Genomic DNA, 20,066 nt, shown 5'->3' with positions numbered 1-20,066 from the left:
CCAACAGCAAGAACAATCTTGTGGGAAAAACATGATTTACACACAGAGAACAATAAAATAAAGCAAATAAAACCACAGACAATAAAACCTCAGCTATGTAAACTTCTTGATAAACAAGTAAATCTAGGCATGTGAATGTTGTAAATAGCTCATAAATTGCCCTGGCCTGGTAGCTCATTTGATTAGAGCACCCTCCCAAAATGCCAAGGGTGAGGGTTTGATCTCTAGTTAGGACACATAAAAGAAGCAACCAATAATGAATGCATAAAAAAGTGGATCAACAAATCTATATTTCTCTCTCTCTTCCCTCTTCCTCTCTCTCTAAAAATCAATAAATAAAATTGTATTTTTTAAGATTATTGATTGATTGATTGATCTTTAGAGAAAGGGGAAGGGAAGGAGAAAGAGATGGAGAGAAACATCAATGTGTGCTTGGCTCTCACGCACCTGCTACTGGGGTGTTGGCCCGCAACCCATGCAAGAGCCCTGACTGAGAATCAAACTAGCGACCCTTTGGTTCGCAGGTCAGTGCTCAATCCACTGAGCCACATCAGCTGGGCCCAATAAATAGAATTAAAATAATAGTTCAATAAATAAAAAATTTTTAGTACAGCATCACAACACAGTGATGTGGTTGCCCCACCCTGACACCTAAGGTTCTGCCTCTATCTAACAGGCATGCCAAGACAAAAAAAAATGTCCCAAATGAAAAGAACAGTTCAAAGCTCCAGAAAAAATACAACTAAGTGATGAAGAGATAGCCAACCTATCAGAATCACAGTTCAAAACACTGGTAATCAGGATGCTCCAGGAATTCACTGGGTACTTCAACAGCATAAAAAAAGACCCAGGCAGCAATGAAGGATGCATCATGCGAGATAAAGAAAAATCTACAGGGAACCAACAATGATGAGAAAGAAACCAGGATTCAAATCAATGCTTTGGAGCAGAAGGAAGAAAGAAACATTCAACCAGAACAGAATGAAGAAACAGAATTTAAAAAATGAGGAGAGACTTAGGAACCTCCAGGACATCTTTAAATGTTCCAACATCCGAATCCTAGGGGTGCCAGAAGGAGACAACAGCAAGAAATTGAAAACTTATTTGAACAAATAATGAAGGAAAACTTCCCTAATCTGGCAAAAGAAATAGACTTTCAGGAAGCCCATGAAACTCAGAGAGTCCCAAAGAAGTTGGAACCAAGGATGAACACACCAACACAGATCATAATTACATTAGCCAAGATTAAAGATAAGGAGAGAATCTTAAAAGCAGCAAGAAAAAAGGAGACAGTTACCTACAAAGGAGTTCCCATCAGACTTAAAGCTGATTTCTCAAAAGAAACCTTGCAGACAAGAAGGCGCTGGAAAGAAGTATTCCAAGTCATGAAAGGCAAGATGACTATCTAAGATGACTCTGTCCAGCAAAGCTATCATTGAGAATGGAAGGGCAGATAAAGTGCCTCTCAGATAACGTAAAGTTAAAGGAGTTCACAAAACTACACTACATACTTTTTGACCTCCTACTTAATAAATTATTGCACCGTGTTGTTAAAAGATAGGCTTGGAAATGCCTTCACTGACCTTGACCAACTAGGCAGAGTGGATGCCCTCTAGACTACTGAACCATGCTGGATGATGCTTATAGCATAACAAGGTAATTCTCTTAAGGGCTGTGGTGTTGAGGTTCATGTGCCTCAGAAATAGGTAAGTTGGTGTTTTTGTCTGCCTTGATTGTTCTCCACAGTCATGAAATCTACTGTTCACCCTTCTATATTCTATATCCAACTCTGTAAGCAGCTGGAACCACTATCAATTCATGCTGTCTCTGCTAAATGCTTCAGCCAACACCCTCACCATTGCTTCTAATCTCCATTCATTCATTTCAGCAAAAATATGTATTGACTGTCTACTATGTGCCAGTCATCAAACACTATTAACAAAATAGATATGAGCTCTGCCTTCATGGAGTTTGGAGACTAGTGTGAGAAACAGGCAGAAATCAAATAATCACACGGAGTATAGTTATGAACTGTAATGTTAGAGAGAAAAATAATATGAGCTATGCGAACAAGCACCCTCATCTAGTTTGGACATGGAGTGGGGAGAGGAGGTTTCCCTGAGGAGAGGCTGTGTGATCTGAGCTCTGCAGATACAGGGAGCCAGGTCGGTCTAGGTGGGAAGGGCAATCCATCTCTGCTGCTGCTCCTGCTTCAGGCCACCAGCCCGCGCGGCCCGCCCACAACTTCTAGTCTATACAGATTCTCAGGACCTCCACTTGTTAGTCCTCGGGCATTTCTGCTTTCCTTGACTAATCTTTTTTGTCTTCCTTGGTTTGTGCATACATCTTACTACTTTTCTGGAAAGATCAGCTCTGTGGCTATGACCAGACAACACATATTAAGAACCCAAAACTCCATAAAACTGAAGTGTCACCAAGATTTCTGATACACACTCTTTTATAATGCTGCTCTTGGCTCATATGCAGCATTTGTAGTCTAACCAGCTGCAATAAGCTTTAGTCAAAAAAGAAAACCCGGTCATCTATATGAATATTTATGTCATGCTAATTAGAAAATTTCTTGTATTCTTTGATTAATGAGAAGGCAAACGAGGCACTATGTGTCAGCAGGATGCCCTGACTGATGGTACCAATATTTTCTGAAACAGTAAACCCTCTTTTTTTCACTCATTAATTTATACGCAGTCCCCACACTGACAACAGAAACACTGCTCCGGGCTTTAAACGGAGCTTTCTTCTCACAGATCCTGTATCTACGTTTGGAACAAGTACATGGGCCCTCAAAATTCCTGCATGCTCAGCCCTGGCTGGTGTGGCTCAGTGGATTGAGCACTGGCCTGTGAACCAAGGGGTTGTAGGTTTGATTCCCAGTTGGGGCACATGCCTGGGTTGTGGGCTGAGTCCCTGGTTGGAGGCATGCAGGAGGCAACCACAGATAGATGTTTCTCTCCCTCTCTTTCTCTCTACCTTCCCCCTCTCTAAAAGTAAATTTTTAAAAAGATTTTATTTATTTATGTTAGGAAGGGAGGGAGAGAAACATTGATGTGTTATTGCCTCTCACACACCCCCTACCAGGGACTCGGCCCGCAACCCAGGCATGTGCCCCAACTGGGAATCGAACCTACAACTCCTTGATTTGCAGGCCAGCACTCAGTCCACTGAGCCACACCAGCCTGAGCTAAATAAAATCCTTAAAAAAAATTTTTGGATGCTCAGTTGTCAAAAGACAATGTGGGCATGAGGTTTAATATGGCCAGAAATCTTTGATCAATATGGTAATCCCTCCAAACACTAAACATGCAGGATACCATGTTTTTCATGCCCATGTCCCACCCACAGTCACTGCTGAGGGAGCAGCCCTGAGCAGCCAAGTTCTATACTGTGAGACCTGGTGTGCCTAGTCACAGCTGACTAGACCAAGTATGGGTACTTGAGGGCACTCTGTTGCAGGGACCTCTGACAAACAAATGAACTGGGTTATCAGTGGAAGCTGCCTCTGAAAGAAGTCAGGAAGAAGGTGAGTTAAGCAAGAAGAATGGGAGGTGCCCTCCGACCACTGTTGGGTACACAGGAAGTTCAAAGTGAGTAAGCAGAAACCTTGAGGTAAAGAAAATACATACAGAATAGAAAGAAAAAATATGCCATTTGATACTAAGGAGTGGAGCAGTGTGCATGAAAGCTAAGAAGCAGTACGGTGTGGGGGTGCTGAGGGGGAGTAGGGGAGGAAGAGAGAGAGAGAGAAACAGAGGGATAGAAACAGAAAAAGAGAAACGAGAGCCAGAAACACACATTCAGACAGCTGAGGCCCTTGAGAAACAGACACCCCAGCGAGTCCCCGATGAGACTGGCACTGGTTCCGTATACTTCTCGTCACCTTGTACCAAAATGTACTAGGAGAGAGCAGAAGGCTGTGGCCTTGATGACAGTATTAAGAAACTTTAAAAAACCTTGAGAAAAGATAATGCTCAATTTAGTCTCTCAAAGGTTTTTATCAATGTTCCTTATGCAGAGATTAAAAATACAGCCATCATATTCTTAATACCTAAGATTTTAAGATCACCTCTACACTATTTCACTCTGCTAAGTAGCTTAATTTGCTAAATAAATATGACCCAATTTTTTATCAATGTGTATGCAATATTTTTTTTAAAAATCCAATAGCCTGAAGATTTCATGATGACAAGTGAACAGTCCGTGTCCCATCTCTCCCCAACCTCGGTCTCACTGCCTGGTGGCAACCAGTTTTATAGCTCCCTCAGATATCACTTCTGATACTTATCTTAAAAGACTATGCTTATCAACTATGTTTTAATTTATTTATTTGAAATATTACCTATTGATTTCTTCATTAGGTGAGGCTAACTTCACACATATCACCTCTTAACTGCTGTTTCACACCCAATATTACTGGTTCTAAATCTTCTCCTGGTTTTTCTGAATTTAACTTAAAATATCTTTAGACTTCTATTTTTTCTTCATCAACTTGACCTCTCTCCTTGTAAGATGAAAATATTTATTAAGGGTTCTTTTCTTGTCCTTCAGCTCTTTTCTCTTCCATGAATCTTCCAGTTCCTACGGGTGATTCATTTTTAATATCCTCTTTCTTCAAAACTAATAACTGCCCCTAATCTTGTACTTACTGTGCCTGTCAGGCAGTGTGCACTTTACATATCCTAACTCATTTCGTCCATAAAACTATGCGCAGTAGGCACTACTATTGCCCCCATTATACAGTTGAGGGGACAAAGTCCAGGAAGGTCAATTAACTTGCCCAAGTTCCCCCTGATCAATGCAGAGCAGGATTCTAACCCAAGAAGTTTAGCTCAGGGGCACTGGGCTCTTCATTATTGCAATCTGGTACCCTCATTTTTAAGTGCCTCCAAATCCCTCAACATCATGATAATGCTCTCATATATTTGACATTTCTACTTCACAAGAGGTACTCTCAGAACATGCCCGTTGCCCTTGTCTCAGTAAATATCTCAAAATGTTAAAAAGAAAATACCGTATGTGAAAAATATGTAGGAGCCCTGGCTGGAAGGCTCAGATGGTTGGAACATTGTCCCGTACACCAAAAGTTTGAGGGTTTGATGCCTGGTCAAGGCACATACCTAGGTTGCAGGTCCAGTCCCTGGTTGGGGGACGAACAGGAGGCATTTGATCAATGTTTCTCATCTCATTATTTTCCCTTCTCTCACCCCCTCTTTCCCTCTCTTAAAGTCAATAAACATATCAAGTGAGTATATAAAATATGTGGAAAAGAGAATATGTTCTGAATTTCTGTTCTGGTGTCTTGCTAATACAACAAGTAAGAGTTAAGCAAGTTCCAAGTCCACACACAGTTAGCCTCAAGCACCACAAACTGAAGACTGTCCCTAGGCTCAAAGCTCTGTAAGTGTCTAACACTTTCTGCTTCTCTCGCTCAAGTTATTTGTACGAAGTTTTTATTATTCTCAGACAGCAATCCAAGGATGACCTTGAATCCTATCTGGCCCATAAATATTTTTCTAATGTTGCATCACTTATTAATCATAAATTCCTTAGCAATTTAGCTGTCCTGAACACCAGATAACAGTTGTAATTTATAACTTCATTTCAGGAACCAGAATATAATAAGTGCAGACTAGGAATTTAAGAAAATAACTGAAGGCAGAATATTACTCAAGAAAGAAAATTCTTACCATATTGAATTGTTGCTGTAGTTTTTCATTTGCGTAATTTATGCAGAACTGTTCAAAACTGTTTATCTCAAATGTTTCAAATCTGTAAAACCAAAAATAATATGGGAAGAGGAGAAAAAGGAACAAGTACCTTGTAAAAGTACTCCAAATGTGCGTATTAGAAAGAAATAGGAAATCCCCCAACATTGGGAAGTTTTCTTTCTACATCAGTGAGGATAAAGGTTTTTACAAGTCAGTAAATGGGACATGTGCCCAGCAGACAGGCCTCAGTCAGGATGCAGAAAGGTTTTTAAAAAGACTCCAGTGTGTAGTTGTTTCCATCAGCATGAGTTTTGGAGGGGGGGGCTAATTCATCCCCAAGGGGGAAACACTCAATGTTATGACAAAGCCATTTCTCTTGCCAATGTACAGACTCAGTGTTTACATATGCACAGAGGGGAACTGGGAATAGAGATCTCATAGGTTCTTTTGAAAAACTGAACCTGATAATGAAAAATTAGGCATCAAGAAGCACACATGTACAAGAAGGATTTTAAGAGTTAAAGAAGGGTACTCAGAGAAGAAAAACTAGCAAATGAAATTAGAAAAATTTTTAGAAATTCTCTTCTAAGTTTTACTTCTTACAAGCAGGAGACAGAATCAAATACCCATGTAGAGTGCCTAGAAAATCTCTAGAGAGAAATGCTCTCTGGAAGGTCACCGAGCCAAGAACACTTACCCATAAATGTCCAGCACGCCAATAAAGGAGTGCTGTTTGACAGCAGAATGGAGAGCCTGATTGACATGATCTACAATCCAGTTAAAGAGCTTGGCATAGATGTGCTTGGACAAAGCATCACGGGCATTCGTAGCCTGCAGCTTGGAGATGGGCTTGATGTATGTCTCAGTGGCGGTAGCTAGCTTCCGGTGGCAGAGCCAGTGACACATCTCCTCATAGTCCACGCCCATGAGGTCACAGAAGATGCTGAGAGGTTCATGCTTGGGCTGCCGAAAGAGCATGGGTTATTTCCTATGACCAGATCGAATATGAACTTACTGAAAAATGCTAACCAAGTGGTAGCAAATAAAACCCAGCCATTTCTTTATTATAACAAACACCAAGATCACTGGAAGCTGATCAGTGACAATAATCAAAATCACCCATCAAACCAGCAACTAGACAGTATCTGCAATCTCTTCTAGGGCTCATTTCAAAAATTATCTTGTCTTTTCAGAATATTTGTTTGTACCTCTTTTCAGACATTCATATTTACTGAATGCCTACTGTATGCCAGTAAACAAAAACAGACATGGTCCCTGTCCTCCTAGAAGTTAACAGTTCTAGGGGAAATGGATATTCATCAAATAGCTACTCCCTAAAATGCCATACAACTACAAAGGAGAAGGACACCACACTAAGATCCCAGGTGAGATGAGTGTGCCCTTGTCAGGGAGGCAGGGGACAGCTGCCTTAGACATGGAGCTCAGATTTGAAAGACGAAGAGGTGTTAACTTGGTGAAGCAGCAGAGGAGGGTCTTCCGAGCTGAGGACACAGCTGATGGAAAGTCCTGCGATGAGAGAGTTACTGTCAATGTGAGGGACTGAAGTTGAGTGAGGGAGAAGGTGTATGAGATAAAGTGGGAGACAGGCAGAGGCTGGACCTTGGCCGGTCTTTACCCTGAGAGCAATGGGAGGTCACTGAAGGGTTTTAAAGAGTAACTTCTTACATTAGAATCTCCGTAATCACTTTCATGACTGGGCACTCAATAAATATTTCTTTAATTGAATCCACATAGTATATTTTTCAAACCTTCACTTGCATGTTTCAATTGAATCTGATAACATTCCTGGGGAGTAGGCAGGATGACTCTGCAATGGCTAATTAACAAGTGAAGAAATAAGGGCCAAGAGAATAGCTCATCAAAAATCAGATGGCCAATTTATGTCAGAGTTGTCATTAGAACCTGGGTTTCTTGACACCCTCATCCTCTTGCCCTTCCGTCATCTCCTCTTCTCCCAGGTAATTATTTCATCATCAAAAAGCACCATTACCAACAGCACAGCTGAACTCCCTCACCTTAAATAAGCTGTTTGTTTCACTCATACATATACAAATGACTTGACATCATTTAGAAGTGGATCACTATGGTGAGTCAGAGACGGATTTTCTTTTATTTATTCTAACTGGCATATTTTTTTGACTTTCCAAATCTGTGGTTTAATGTCATTTCATAAGTTCTAAAATTTGTTAGTAATTATCTCTTCAAATATTATGTCTGCCTTACTCTTTTTTTTTCCTGTTAGGAATTCTCATTAGATTAAAATTAGACTTTATTACTCTATTCTTCATCTCTCTTACCGACTGTTTTTAAGTGCTTCATCTCTGGGTCCTATCTTGATTTTGGATCCTTTTTTCACATCTATCTTCTAGCTAGCTCATCCGTTCTCTCCTCAGTTGTGCCAAACCTGCTACTAATTTCTTTCTTAGAGGGTTGACTCTGCTATTCTGTTATATTTCCTTCCATTTTGTTTCATTCTGGGATTTACAATTTTTTATTATGAGCCAGTAATTCTTGTAACTTCCCTCACAGAACTCTACTGAGGCCTTGACTGAAAGTGGATCCTCCAAAATAAGCTTGCATTTGCTTCTGTGTGGCATCTAGAGTCTACCATTCCAGGACAAATTCAAGCTAAGTGTTCTGTATGTAGCTTTCTGGGGTCATCAAGGAACTATGAAATCAGCCTGGGGGTATGTATGATGTTCATTGCTATACATTTTTAACTAACTATTTTTTTCCACCTCTAATTAGCACCAAGGCTTGAGTCATATTAGTTTTTCTTTGTACTCCTGGATAGGGTGGTAGACAAGTTTATAATTAGCTCCCCAATTAGGGTCTCAGTTTTAGACAGTGGTTACCTTATTTGTTCCTCTGTTTACATAAGCCCTAGACTTTATCTTTACTCTTTTCCACAGCATCTGGCTATGAAAACCTAAGCTCAAGGTCACTCGGTTCTGCAAATACCCTCAAGGTGAGCCCTAGCTTCAGGGTTACGCTTTGTTCTCTGAGTTCTATTGTCACCTAGTTTTTAGCCTCTGAGTGGTTCTTATGTATTTATTTTTTAAATATTTAAAAAATAATTTATTCAGCATGAAGGTCAGCCAGAGCACCTAGTCCAAAACTGTTGTTCCTCATCTGTAAAATGTAAGAGACTATAAACTGAGGTAAGAAGCAAAACTACTTACTCAAAACACAGAATGAATAAATAGTAGAGTTGGGCTTGAACCCAGGCAAAGATACTAAAACATATATTTCAAAACAAAAGTTGAATTTATCTAAATTTAAGTCACACAAGTTAATCTACATGTAAGTTTGCTAAAATCAACCCAGGTATCTGAAGAGTGAAATGTAAACCTCAATACTGTCTTCTAGCCCTGTGCATGTAGCTCAGCTGGTTAGAGCATCATCCTGATAGACCAAGGTTGTGGGTTCAATCCCCAGTCAGGACACATAAAAGAATCAACCAAGGAATGCATAAATAAGTGAAACAACAAATCAATCTTTCTCTCAACTCAATAAAAAAAAAAGATTGCCTTCAATTACAATCTTTGAAGAAACAGGTTGGAAATAAAATTAATTATATTAAAACTTCCTCTATTTTAATAAAGTTAAAAGATACGTAATAAATAAATAAATAAACAAACAAATAAATAAATACGAGGGGACCCCCAAAACACCATAATCATCTTCCAGAGGGTGGGCCCCCTGTAGTACAGGCTTCCCCTACTAGGTGGATGTTCTAGGAACCCATCTGTATCATGTATCAGCTGGTGTTGTTGTGAGAGGCTGCATTTGGCTTCAGTGAATTTTTTTGAACACTCTTTCAATGCATTTGCCCATTTCTTGATTTACCAGCACACCTGCCCATACAGCACTGAGTGTTTTTTTTGACCAAAAAATGGCCTGACCCCCGTGTCCCACCCTCCCTATTCACCCAATCAATTTCGCCCTGCGTGACTTTTTTTGTTTCTCTAGATGAAAGAAGCCCTCAAAGGGAAATGTTTTGCTGATGTGGAAAAGGTGAGACAAAAAAAATGGCAAAAGCACTACAAGTCATCAAAATTGAGTTTAAAAACTGATTTGAGCAGTGGGAAAATGTCTCAATATGTGTACTGCATCAAATAAAGGGTACTTTGAAGGTGACAGAAGTTTAAACATGTAAGAATTAATACGCAATTTTTTATAAATAAATTCCTGATTTCCTGGGTCCCCCCTTATGTATGTATGAATGTGTATGTGTGTATGTGTGTGTGTGTATGTTATCTTTGATGGTAGTGATCAGCAAATACTGCAAATGACAAATGTCCAACGAGGACAATTTGGACTGTCAGGTTTGTCATAGTTGAAACAAATGTTTCCACATATGCAGTTGGGTTTTAAATCTCAGTGTGCTGTTATCACTATATGTGGAAGAGATTATAAATCATAGTGAAGACAACCCATCTCACAGCCCTCTATTCCCTCTTCCCAGGAGTAACCACTGCTCCCAGTTTCTTCAATAGCTTTTAAACCATATATTTCCAGAGCTAAAGACAAGAAGTTATCAATCCTTGGCACTTGTGCCAAATAAACCCTTCTCTCTAGACTTACCAATCCAACGTTCACATGTTTCTCACCTCTGTTCATATGGATCAGACATGTCTCCAAGTCTGAGTCTCCTACCCTGTCTCTCTCTCTCTCTCTCTCTCTCTCACACACACACACACACACACACACACACACACACACACACACAATCACTGTGTACCAGGGATTAGAATCCACATTTCTTTATTTTCAACTCAAGATTTTACATCTGACAATGGTAATAGAGAGACTTCAAATATATTTCTTCCATAAAGAATCAACAACTCTGAAACACAACTCTACTACCATCATGGTAAGCTTGTTCCGAGCTTACAGGTATTGTGCAGCTGTCTGAATCTCGAGACGTAAATCCAACGTTGCCTAAGTGGAGAATGCCAGCAAGTATTCGGAAAATTCCCATCTGATAAGATTCACTAATTCCTGAAACAACAGAGTAAATGGACATGTGATTCATTTTAAAGCGGGAGCTAAACAATTATAGCAGACAATTTTAAGCCTATTTTTAACTCTTAAATATCACCAGATGTTGTGCACATTATAATGTGTCAGTTAACAATATTGCTGCCATGGCTGAGAGCATGACGTGTGAGGCGAGACAAATATGGGCTCAAGGCCTGGCTTTGCTCCTGACCTGCTGTCTCACCTGGGCAGGTAAACTCATCCTGCTATGCTTCTGTTTCCTCATTTGAAATATGGGAATAATTGTGACTATCTCAAAGGGTGTTTATGAACATTAAATGAAAAAATTCACATAGTGTATTACACACTATGTGGTATGGTCAATAGTAAACAAATTATGTCATCATTGTCACACACCAGATTTAAGTATTTTACTAACATTACTACCTTTTCTATCTATCCCTACTCCAAATGCAAGTTGTAGCCCACTAAGGGTGTTTTAAATCAGAGTATTTAATTGCTTCTTTTAACTGTAGACCAAGTATAAGTCAAAGAGGCCCCTAAATTAGAAGTGCTCAGGCTGGTGTTGTACTCCACCCTGATGAGTGAGTGTCCAAAGGCAGGATTCGAGCAGGACCTGAAGCTAAGGGAAGATAAGAAAACTGCATAGCTCTTGGCTTTTGGTCAGATCTGGCCTCATTTTTCAATAAGGTAAGAATTTCCAGAATATTAGATATAAGTATATGCAAGTAAAAATGGTAAAATTATTTCCAAATATATAATCATACCCAGGGTGACTGAGTGTTGATCATATAATGAATGCTTTCCCCATCTCCTGCATTATGGCTTTTTCAAATTTCTAATTTTTTATTTACAAACAGATTTATGCCTAGATGAAGCAGTGTTTTTCAAAATTCAATATGCATATGAATCACCAGTGGTTCCTGTTCAAATCTGTTAAAGTCCCTTTAACATTTCACATAATAAAGGCTTGGTGATGATAAACTCCTTGAACTTGACCTTATCTGAGAAGCACTTTATCCGTCCTTCCATTCTAAACGAAGGGACTGACTCAGGAGGCCTGGGGTAGGGTCTGAGATTCTGAGCTTTTACAGACACTACAGTGGTCCTAGGCTGTGGTCGGGTTAACGACGTTTTAAAATTAAGTTCACTTGAGGGCTCCCCTCAAATTACCAATATATCATTTTAGATTTACTCATAATCTGAGGTTTTTAGAAAATCACTGAAATCATACTCCACAGTTCTACAGATTAATTTATTTACATCTAGACCTGATATTTTTTAAATATTAGGAACAAGGCAGCGGCCTCTGAACCATGTCAAAGACAGTATAAACTGCATGTACTACATGGTTTTGTCACCCAGCTGCTCAGACACATTTCCCAGGCACACAAAGAAAACAAAAACAAAAACAAAAACCCTGCGAAGTGTGAGTTTGTGAAGGAACCTGTTTTATTTATCTCTAGGTTTTAGATTTTGTAAAAAACTTAAGCAGTTAGTTAGTCCTAAACTCCCTTGATGCCCTGAATGTGTGTTTAAATAGCTTTACTGAGGGACAATTTGCACACCTTAAAACTTACCTGTTCTAAGTATGTGATTCAATGATTCTTGGTAAATTTACAAAGCTGTGCAACCATCACCACAATCTAATTTTAGAACAGTTCCCATAAACCCAAAAAGAAACCTTGTGTCCATTTGCTGTCAGATATATTTTATAAGGAGTGTTAAACCTCTCAACAATACTCACCATTTAATATGAAGCTAACTCAATATTCCAAACAAAAATTGCTTGAGTCAAAAAGCTATTTCTTAAAAGAGCTCAAGATAAAGTCACATTACCCAGCAAAGAGCAGGCCTGCCTGGTATGTGCCATCTCCTTGGCATCGTCGACTCCTTCGATCACAGGACTGCCGCCTTGCTTCGTGTAATGGAAGTGATTTGCATTTCCTGCAAAGAAGAAAAGATTAGCAGTTTATGAAAAAGACTTCTATTCTTTTGTCTCCTCTCAATCAGGAGCAATGACAGTGCAATTGAGTGTATAGAGTCAGGAGTTCTACTGCCTGTGTTTTCAGTTATATTTTAATATAAAACTCAAAATTAAGTAATAAAGTGAAATGTTTATAGTTGATTTATCTTAATTGATGAAATGAATGGTCCTTTCCTAAAATGTTTTTATTCCAATCAATGTGCTTCAAATACCTTACTCCCTTCATTAGAAATCTCACAGGCCTCCATTACATAAATTCCTTTTACATTTTTTTCTTTTAATCAAGGCAAATTTCAAACATATACAAAAGTAAATAGACTAACATAATGAGCACCTAAGTACTCATCATTCATCTTAAACGAGTATCAACTCAAGATCAATCTTTTTTTTAAGGTAGCTTCATTTTCTTTTCTTTTTTTTATTTTTTAAAATATATTTTATTGATTATACTATTACAGTTATTCCAATTTTTCCCCCTGTGCCCCCTTCCACCCAGTTTCCCCATTGCCTCCAGCAATCTCCCACCCCTTAGTTCATGTCTATGGACCATGCATATTAAGTTCTTTGCCTGTTCCTTTTCCTATACTGTTCTTAACATCCCTTGTCTATTTTGTACCTACCAATTTGTATTTCTTAATCCCTGTACCTTTTCCTCCATTCCCCCTCCCAAATGATAACACTACCAATGATCTTCATATCTGTAATTTTGTTTCTGTTCTGCTTGTTTACTTAGTTTGTTTTTTAGATTCTATTGTTGATAGTTGTGAAGTTATTGCCATTTTAATGTTCACGGTTTTGATATTTTTTCTTATATAATTCCCTTTAACATGTCCTATAATAATTGCTTGGTGATGATGAACTCTTTTAGTTTTACCTTGTCTGGGAAGCACTTTATCTGCCCTTCAATTCTAAATGATAGCTTTGCTGGATAGAGTAATCTTTTTTTTTAATTTTAATTGTTGTTCAAGTACAGTTTTCTGTATTTTACTCCCATCCCAGCTCACCCCCACAGTGCTCCCTACCTCCTTCCCATTCACACCCCCCTTAGTTTTTGTCCATGTGTCCTTTATACTTGTTCCTGTAAACCCTTCTTTCCCCTGAAATTCCCTCCCCTCTCCCCTCTGGTCCCCGTAGGTCTTTGCCTTTCATGACTTGGAATACTTCTTTCTGGCCCCTTGTTGCCTGTAAAGTCTCTTTTGAGAAATCAGCTGATAGTCTTATGGGAACTCCTACATAGGTAACTTTCTTTTCTTTCTGCTTTTAAGATTCTCTTTTTATCTTTAACCTTTGGCATTTTAATTATGATGTGTCTTGGTGTGGTCCTCTTTGGGTTCATCTTGTTTGGGACTGACTCTCGTATTTCTTGGACTTATATGTCTATTTCCTCCACCAAATTAGGGAAGTTTCCTTTTATTCTTTTTTCAAATAAGTTTTCAATTTCTTGTTCTTCCTCTTTTCCTTCTGGCACCCCTTTGATTTGGACGTTAGTACGTTTGAAGATGTCCCAAAGGCTCCTTAGCCTATCCTGGTATTTTAAAATTCTTTCTTCTTCCTGCTGTTATAATTGAATGCTTTTTTTCTTCCTTACGTTCTGAACCATTGACTTCTTTGCTTCATCCCCTCCACTATTGGTTCCCTGTAGATTTTTCTTTATTTCACTTAATATTCATATTCATTTCTGCCTGGGCCTTTTTTATGCTGTTGAAGTACCCGGTGAGTTCCCTAAGCATCCTGATAACCAATGTTTTGAAGTCTGCATCTGATAGGTTGCTTATTTCCATTTCATTTAGTTCTTCATCTGGGGTTTTGTTCTGTTCTTTCATTTGAGCCGTGTTTCTTTGTCTCCTTATTTTGGCAGCCTCCCTGTGTTTGTTTCTGTGTGTTAGGTAGAGCTGCTTTGACTCTCTGTCTCAGTAGTGTGGCCCACTGTAGAAAAGCACACCCATAAGTTGTATCGGGTATAGCCTTAGGTAATCGCCCGGGCAGGGCAACCTCTGTTACTACTCTGTGGTTTTGTGTGGGGGAGGGCTTCGACAGGGGGCAATGCTGCTGCCTGGCCTCTGGTGTTTTGTCCAGAAGCTGTCCCTGGCACCCATCCTGATGCCAGATATTTCCATTTCTCCCCGTATGCCACTGGTGCCCTTCCAGCTGTTACCCTGGTGCTGAGTGAAGTCCTAAATCTGCTGCAGGCCCTTTAAAAGGAATCTCCTAAGAACCCTTCAGTTTCTTCTGCTGCCCCAACCTTCACTGGTTTTTAAAGCCGGAAGTTGTAGAAACTTACCTCCTGGCACTGGAACCCTGGGCTGCATGGTCTGGTCTGCGGCTGGGATCCCTCGCTCTCGAGGTGTCCTTCCCAATTTTTATCTACCACACATGGATGGGGGACCACCCATTTTTGTCCCTGCTCCTCTCTGTGCCACTCCGCCTGCTTCTCTGCACCTCTCCAGCTCTCCAAACCTCTCTGCCTATCACCACCTCTCTGCCCATCACCGGCCCTCCACAACTCCTACCCATCTGAATGAATGTGGCTTCTTTAAGTCCTTGCTTGTCGGACTTCTATACGGCTCAATTTTCTGACTATTCTGGGTGGTATTTGTTTTGTAATCTAGTTGTACTTTTTGTAGTTGTTTGAGAAGATGAGGGTTGTTTACCTACACCTCCATCCTGACCAAAGTCTCAAGACCAATCTTGTTTCAATTAGGGAGCTACTTCTTCTTCCCTATCCCTTGGATTATATTGAAGCCAACTGTAGACCTCTTATGTCACCAGTAAACATTTCAGTATAATATATCTCCTTTTTAACAAGTAAGCTTATAAACTCATAATTATCATAAATTAACAGAAAACAATACTGTAGTACAAGAAATCTAATGCCATATTCATACCTAATCGCAGCATCTTAAATTCAGGTAACTTTGCTGAGGCACAAAGTTGATAAAAGATATGATAGTTTCTTTCCTCTTCTGCCTTTAAAATAAATAAGAGTTTTCAATTACAGCATTCTAACCTAAAACTAAGAAAATTCAATCATAAAATAAAGTTTTAATACTTAATTATGTCAGTGCAATAAACTGTCCTTTCCCAAATTTCCTAACATGTATTTATGATTACTGAATCTCGTGATTCACTAGCCAGGTACAAGTGGGTGAGTGGGCATCTGCTGGTCACATTCACCACAAAACATTTGACAGTGATGCTTTCTGAACCCCTGAACAGCTTTATACGTGGCATCATTATAAGAGACCATTGCCTCTGAAGAAAGCTAAAACCATTTTTTAATACTCAATATTTCTCATAGTGCCTCTTAGATACACAGTCTTCCTAACACCTTTAATGAAAAAGAATATCCTATTTTTTCCATAATTTAGACTGGACCATCTACTGTGGTTGTTTAACATTTGTAATAATACTGTAATAATATTCATGCAAAATTGAATTCTTATACCCTAATATCATATCCCTGAATTCTCCAGTGTATTCAGCAGACTAAAGAATAGTGCAAGTAAAGCCAAGGTCAGGTTTCATTTTCACGGGGCCTGGTGTCTGCTAAAGAAAATCTATTACAGGACAGAAGATATGAAACGAATTAACAATATACCAAATGATCATAAGCATGATTAGGCAAAAGATCAGGTAATTTGGCTCATAGACAACTAGAAAAGCAGGTGGATCTACAGAAATGCTTTGGTCCTTCATACGTGAAGGACAGTATAAATTATGGTCTGGATGACTCGTTTTGACATACCAAATTTCCTCAATATTATTTAGCACTGGGGATTGGGAACAACTAGAATTTCTTTAATATCTCCAGATAACATTGCATTAGGCCTTAATGGTTTGTCTTAAGCACTATTACTGGCCTCTGGTCACCATATCCACTTAACCTTTAATTGTTTACCTATCAATCAAATCTGTACTACTTAAACCCAATCTTTTCCTAGATCTACATATTTCCTCCATTCTTTCTTTTGGCTACCAAACATTTTAAAGAACAAAATCTATACAAATATACATGTGTATGTATTAACATTGCTCTGTGTGAACCCACATATTAAAACAATGGAGGAGAGTGACTATTGCTTTATTATATAAAAGTCAAGTATTATACTTATGTGGCCACAAATTAGGCACATCCTCAAAGTCAAAGCCAGGGTAGCTGCAGGCTGCCGAAATTCATCATTCTGAGTATGTCCCAGACACTTTCAAAAGCGTAACAGGCTTGTGCAGTGGAAACTGTAGACACTGCTGAAACTTGTGACTCTCAGTACGTCCCAGACACTTTCATAACCTCAACAGACTTGTGCAATGGAAACTGTAGATGCTGCTACACGGCAGTGCCAGGGGAATCTGAGCTTCAGTGCCTTGGGCATCCAGTCAAGAGGCTACAGAAACCCTGATCTCACAGCATGCAGTGGGCCAGAGCCCTAGACTGGGAGTTTTCCAATGATAAGAACACATTTCCTCAGTATGCCTATAAATATTAAATGTATGCCTGCCAATGCTGTAAATCTATAGTGTTTCCCACTCAGAGATAAAAAAGGACCATGAGTAAATATGTGAATGATATTCTGCATGGCATGTAGACTTGAATGTGTTCTTTGACAATTCACACTGAGTTGTGTAACTCAGGAAAGAGAACAAGGGTAATTTTTTTTTTCTTGAACTGAGTTCAAGCTGTCACTGATTGAAGGTATAAACCAATGTCGTTCCTATCAATTGAAATACACAAGCATCTGCAGGAAAAAGTAAAAACTATTAAACCTAAACCAGTGTCCAGCCTCAAAGACCATTAGTCTAATGGGTATTCCCCCGCTTCTGACAGGCATCATTCCCCACATTCCAGTCCAAGTGTGGTCTGTAGTAATACTGTCATAATATACTCAAGCATATCTGGAAATAAAATGCAAACCAGCAAGCATGAACTCTGGAATTATATGGCAACCTAACACAAGTATGTATGTCTACATGCCCAGCTTACCTGGAACACCACTCGGGATTTCTCTAAAAGGTAAGTTCTCATATTGGCACCGATGATTCGATATCTTTTATCAAAACCAATCTCAATATACTTCCCAAAACGGCTGCTATTATCATTCCTGGTTGTCTTAGCATTTCCAATGGACTAAGAAGCAAGGGGAAAAATAAGATCTTAGAAGTGCAATTCATGACGCACATTTACAAAGTCAGTTCAGGGAAGGACAGAATAGAACACAACCTTTTCTAACTTGACTATTTTAAGACCAGAACCAACACTGCCTCTCCAGGCGGCAGTGTGTGTTTTGCTCACTGCACAACCACACAGATAGATACTTACTAATTGTTAGTATATGCTTTGTTATTCTCACAGAAATTACTTTCATCGACAGTAACCTGAACCGGCAGCTGGGAGGCCTGCACACACCACGTGAGGTACCTGAACACACGCGTTCACGCCGGCAGAGAACAGAATGGATGGCACTGGGGGCGACCAAGGCGCAGACCCTCTCAGTTAAACATCAGGGTTTGGATTTCTTGAAAAACTTAGTCTGCTTTATGTAAATAAGCTGGCTAAGCCAAGTTAATATTTTCCTGAAAATGTTGCTCTAGTGTCCAGAATCTCTTTAGCTGGAAGTTTCTATCATCTCATCCTGGGACAACAAAGGTCTGGATGGACTGCTAATTTGAGAATTAGTCATTTCTCACTCTCAATTCAAACCCATTTTCAGAAGCCAGAGACAGCGAAGTTTGGCTTTGGATTTTTAAAAAACTTTTTTAAAAAAGATTTTATTTAGTTTTTTCTAAAGAGGGGAAAGAGAGGGAGAGAAACATCAATGTGCGGTTGCCAATCGTGTGCCCCCTACTGGGGACTTGGCCCAAAACCCAGGCATGTGCCCTGCCTGGGAATCGAACTGGTATCCCTTTGGTTCGCAAGCCAGCATTCAATCCAGTGAGCCACACCAGCCAAAGCTGGCTTTGGATTTTGATAGTTGTAGCTAACTTGTAAAACATTGGCTATAGAATGCAGAGAATGTAACTTTAAAAAATTAAAAAATATAATTAAAAAATTAAAAGGGCACACATATTGCTTTCTGATATGGGTAACATCCTTCTATACATTTTTCTCTCAAGAAAAAGGAAAAAACATGGTATAGTTAGAAAGGCAAGTGTTCATATAATACTGATATTAAATATTTAATAGGAAAACAATAACATAGCCACAAAAGTCAACATATTAGATTCTCTGCTTCATAAAAAAAGTTTTTTTCACTCTCTGAAATACAGGGCAGGTATTGCTCTATTCTTTCTGGCAATAAGAATACTGCTATATTTCAGATTATCATTTTTAATAGAAAGTGACTGAAAGCTATCTTCCCAGCAAAATAACAGAGCAATCTAATATAGCCTAACAATTTAACAATACAGATATTTACTCAGATATTCTGCTTCTTGATATTTCAAAAAGCATAGCAGAAAGTCTCCATGTAGTCTCATTATTTTTATTTTATTTAGAAAAAGAAGTTAATGATAAATGCAGAATTTTCTTTCAACACCATAGATTCTGTCAGAGCAGATGAAGGGTTCCATGCAGTAGCACTGGCTGCAGAAGCAGCGGTTCCTGACTGCTTGCCAGGCTCTGTCTGGAGGACTGTCCTGCCAGCATCGAAGCAGCGTAGCAAAAGGTGAGCCTCAGCTTCCCCTCTTTCCCTGACTTACGTGCCTTCCATATGGTAGCTCTCTCCCCTCTACTCAGAGTGGGAGCTAGAGTGGCCAGCCTGTCCAAACAATACTATACTCAGTGGGAAGAGACAGTGAGTAGGCAAGGGTTGAACCACACCCTTCTGTCTTTGAGTAAAAGGTATTTATACATAGAGAAAAGAGTGGCAGAAGCAGCGAATGAAATAGAAGTCTCAAGATCTGGGTATCAGACCAGTCCCCACTACCAATTTCCATCATCTAATCCTTTGTGGAACTTTAGTGTCTCCAAGTATAATTTGATTAGGATAGATGAGCTCTACAGTCCTTTACAAAAATGAAATGATATGATTCTAAGCCTTGAACCTGATATCAAAAGGAGGTTCTATATATAAACAGTACCTTTTGTCCACTCTCCTTAATTATTCCCTCCACCTTATGAGTATTATATTTACAACACCCTCCCTTAATGCTATTTTCTTTCAATCAGCAAAAAATTGCTAAAGGAAAAGAGAAGATTTGTGCTCTTCATTTTACTATTGATTTTGGTAAAATGTTGAGTGATTTACTCTTCTTTACTAAATGGAGACAAAGATCTTCAACTACAGTTGCTGAAGATGAAAAAGAACAATTAAGAAAGACCCAGTGTGCCCCAAGAA

At 39.2% G+C, this 20,066-nt stretch overlaps 1 protein-coding gene across 4 annotated transcripts in view; it reads right to left on the bottom strand.

Annotated features, from left to right (window-relative positions):
* The window catches only part of MYO5A (myosin VA), a 174,462-nt gene that overhangs the window by 76,440 nt on the left and 77,956 nt on the right, over nucleotides 1-20,066 (bottom strand). For all 4 annotated transcript variants that reach the window (XM_053670054.1, XM_053670055.1, XM_053670056.1 and 1 more), the window contains exons 6-11: nucleotides 17,714-17,857; nucleotides 15,621-15,702; nucleotides 12,588-12,695; nucleotides 10,642-10,748; nucleotides 6,421-6,686; nucleotides 5,703-5,784 (exon numbers count right to left, since the gene is read on the bottom strand). In XM_053670054.1, the coding sequence (XP_053526029.1) occupies nucleotides 5,703-5,784; nucleotides 6,421-6,686; nucleotides 10,642-10,748; nucleotides 12,588-12,695; nucleotides 15,621-15,702; nucleotides 17,714-17,857 (789 nt within the window). The remainder of the gene's footprint in view (nucleotides 1-5,702; nucleotides 5,785-6,420; nucleotides 6,687-10,641; nucleotides 10,749-12,587; nucleotides 12,696-15,620; nucleotides 15,703-17,713; nucleotides 17,858-20,066) is intronic.

This window comes from Artibeus jamaicensis, unplaced genomic scaffold (genome assembly GCF_021234435.1).
Source record: "Artibeus jamaicensis isolate MK-2021 breed Jamaican fruit bat unplaced genomic scaffold, CSHL_Jam_final contig_548, whole genome shotgun sequence".
In the NCBI taxonomy this organism is placed as follows: Eukaryota; Metazoa; Chordata; class Mammalia; order Chiroptera; family Phyllostomidae; genus Artibeus; species Artibeus jamaicensis.
Note: the sequence above shows the minus strand (reverse complement) of the source record. Positions and strands in the feature narration are given on the sequence as shown.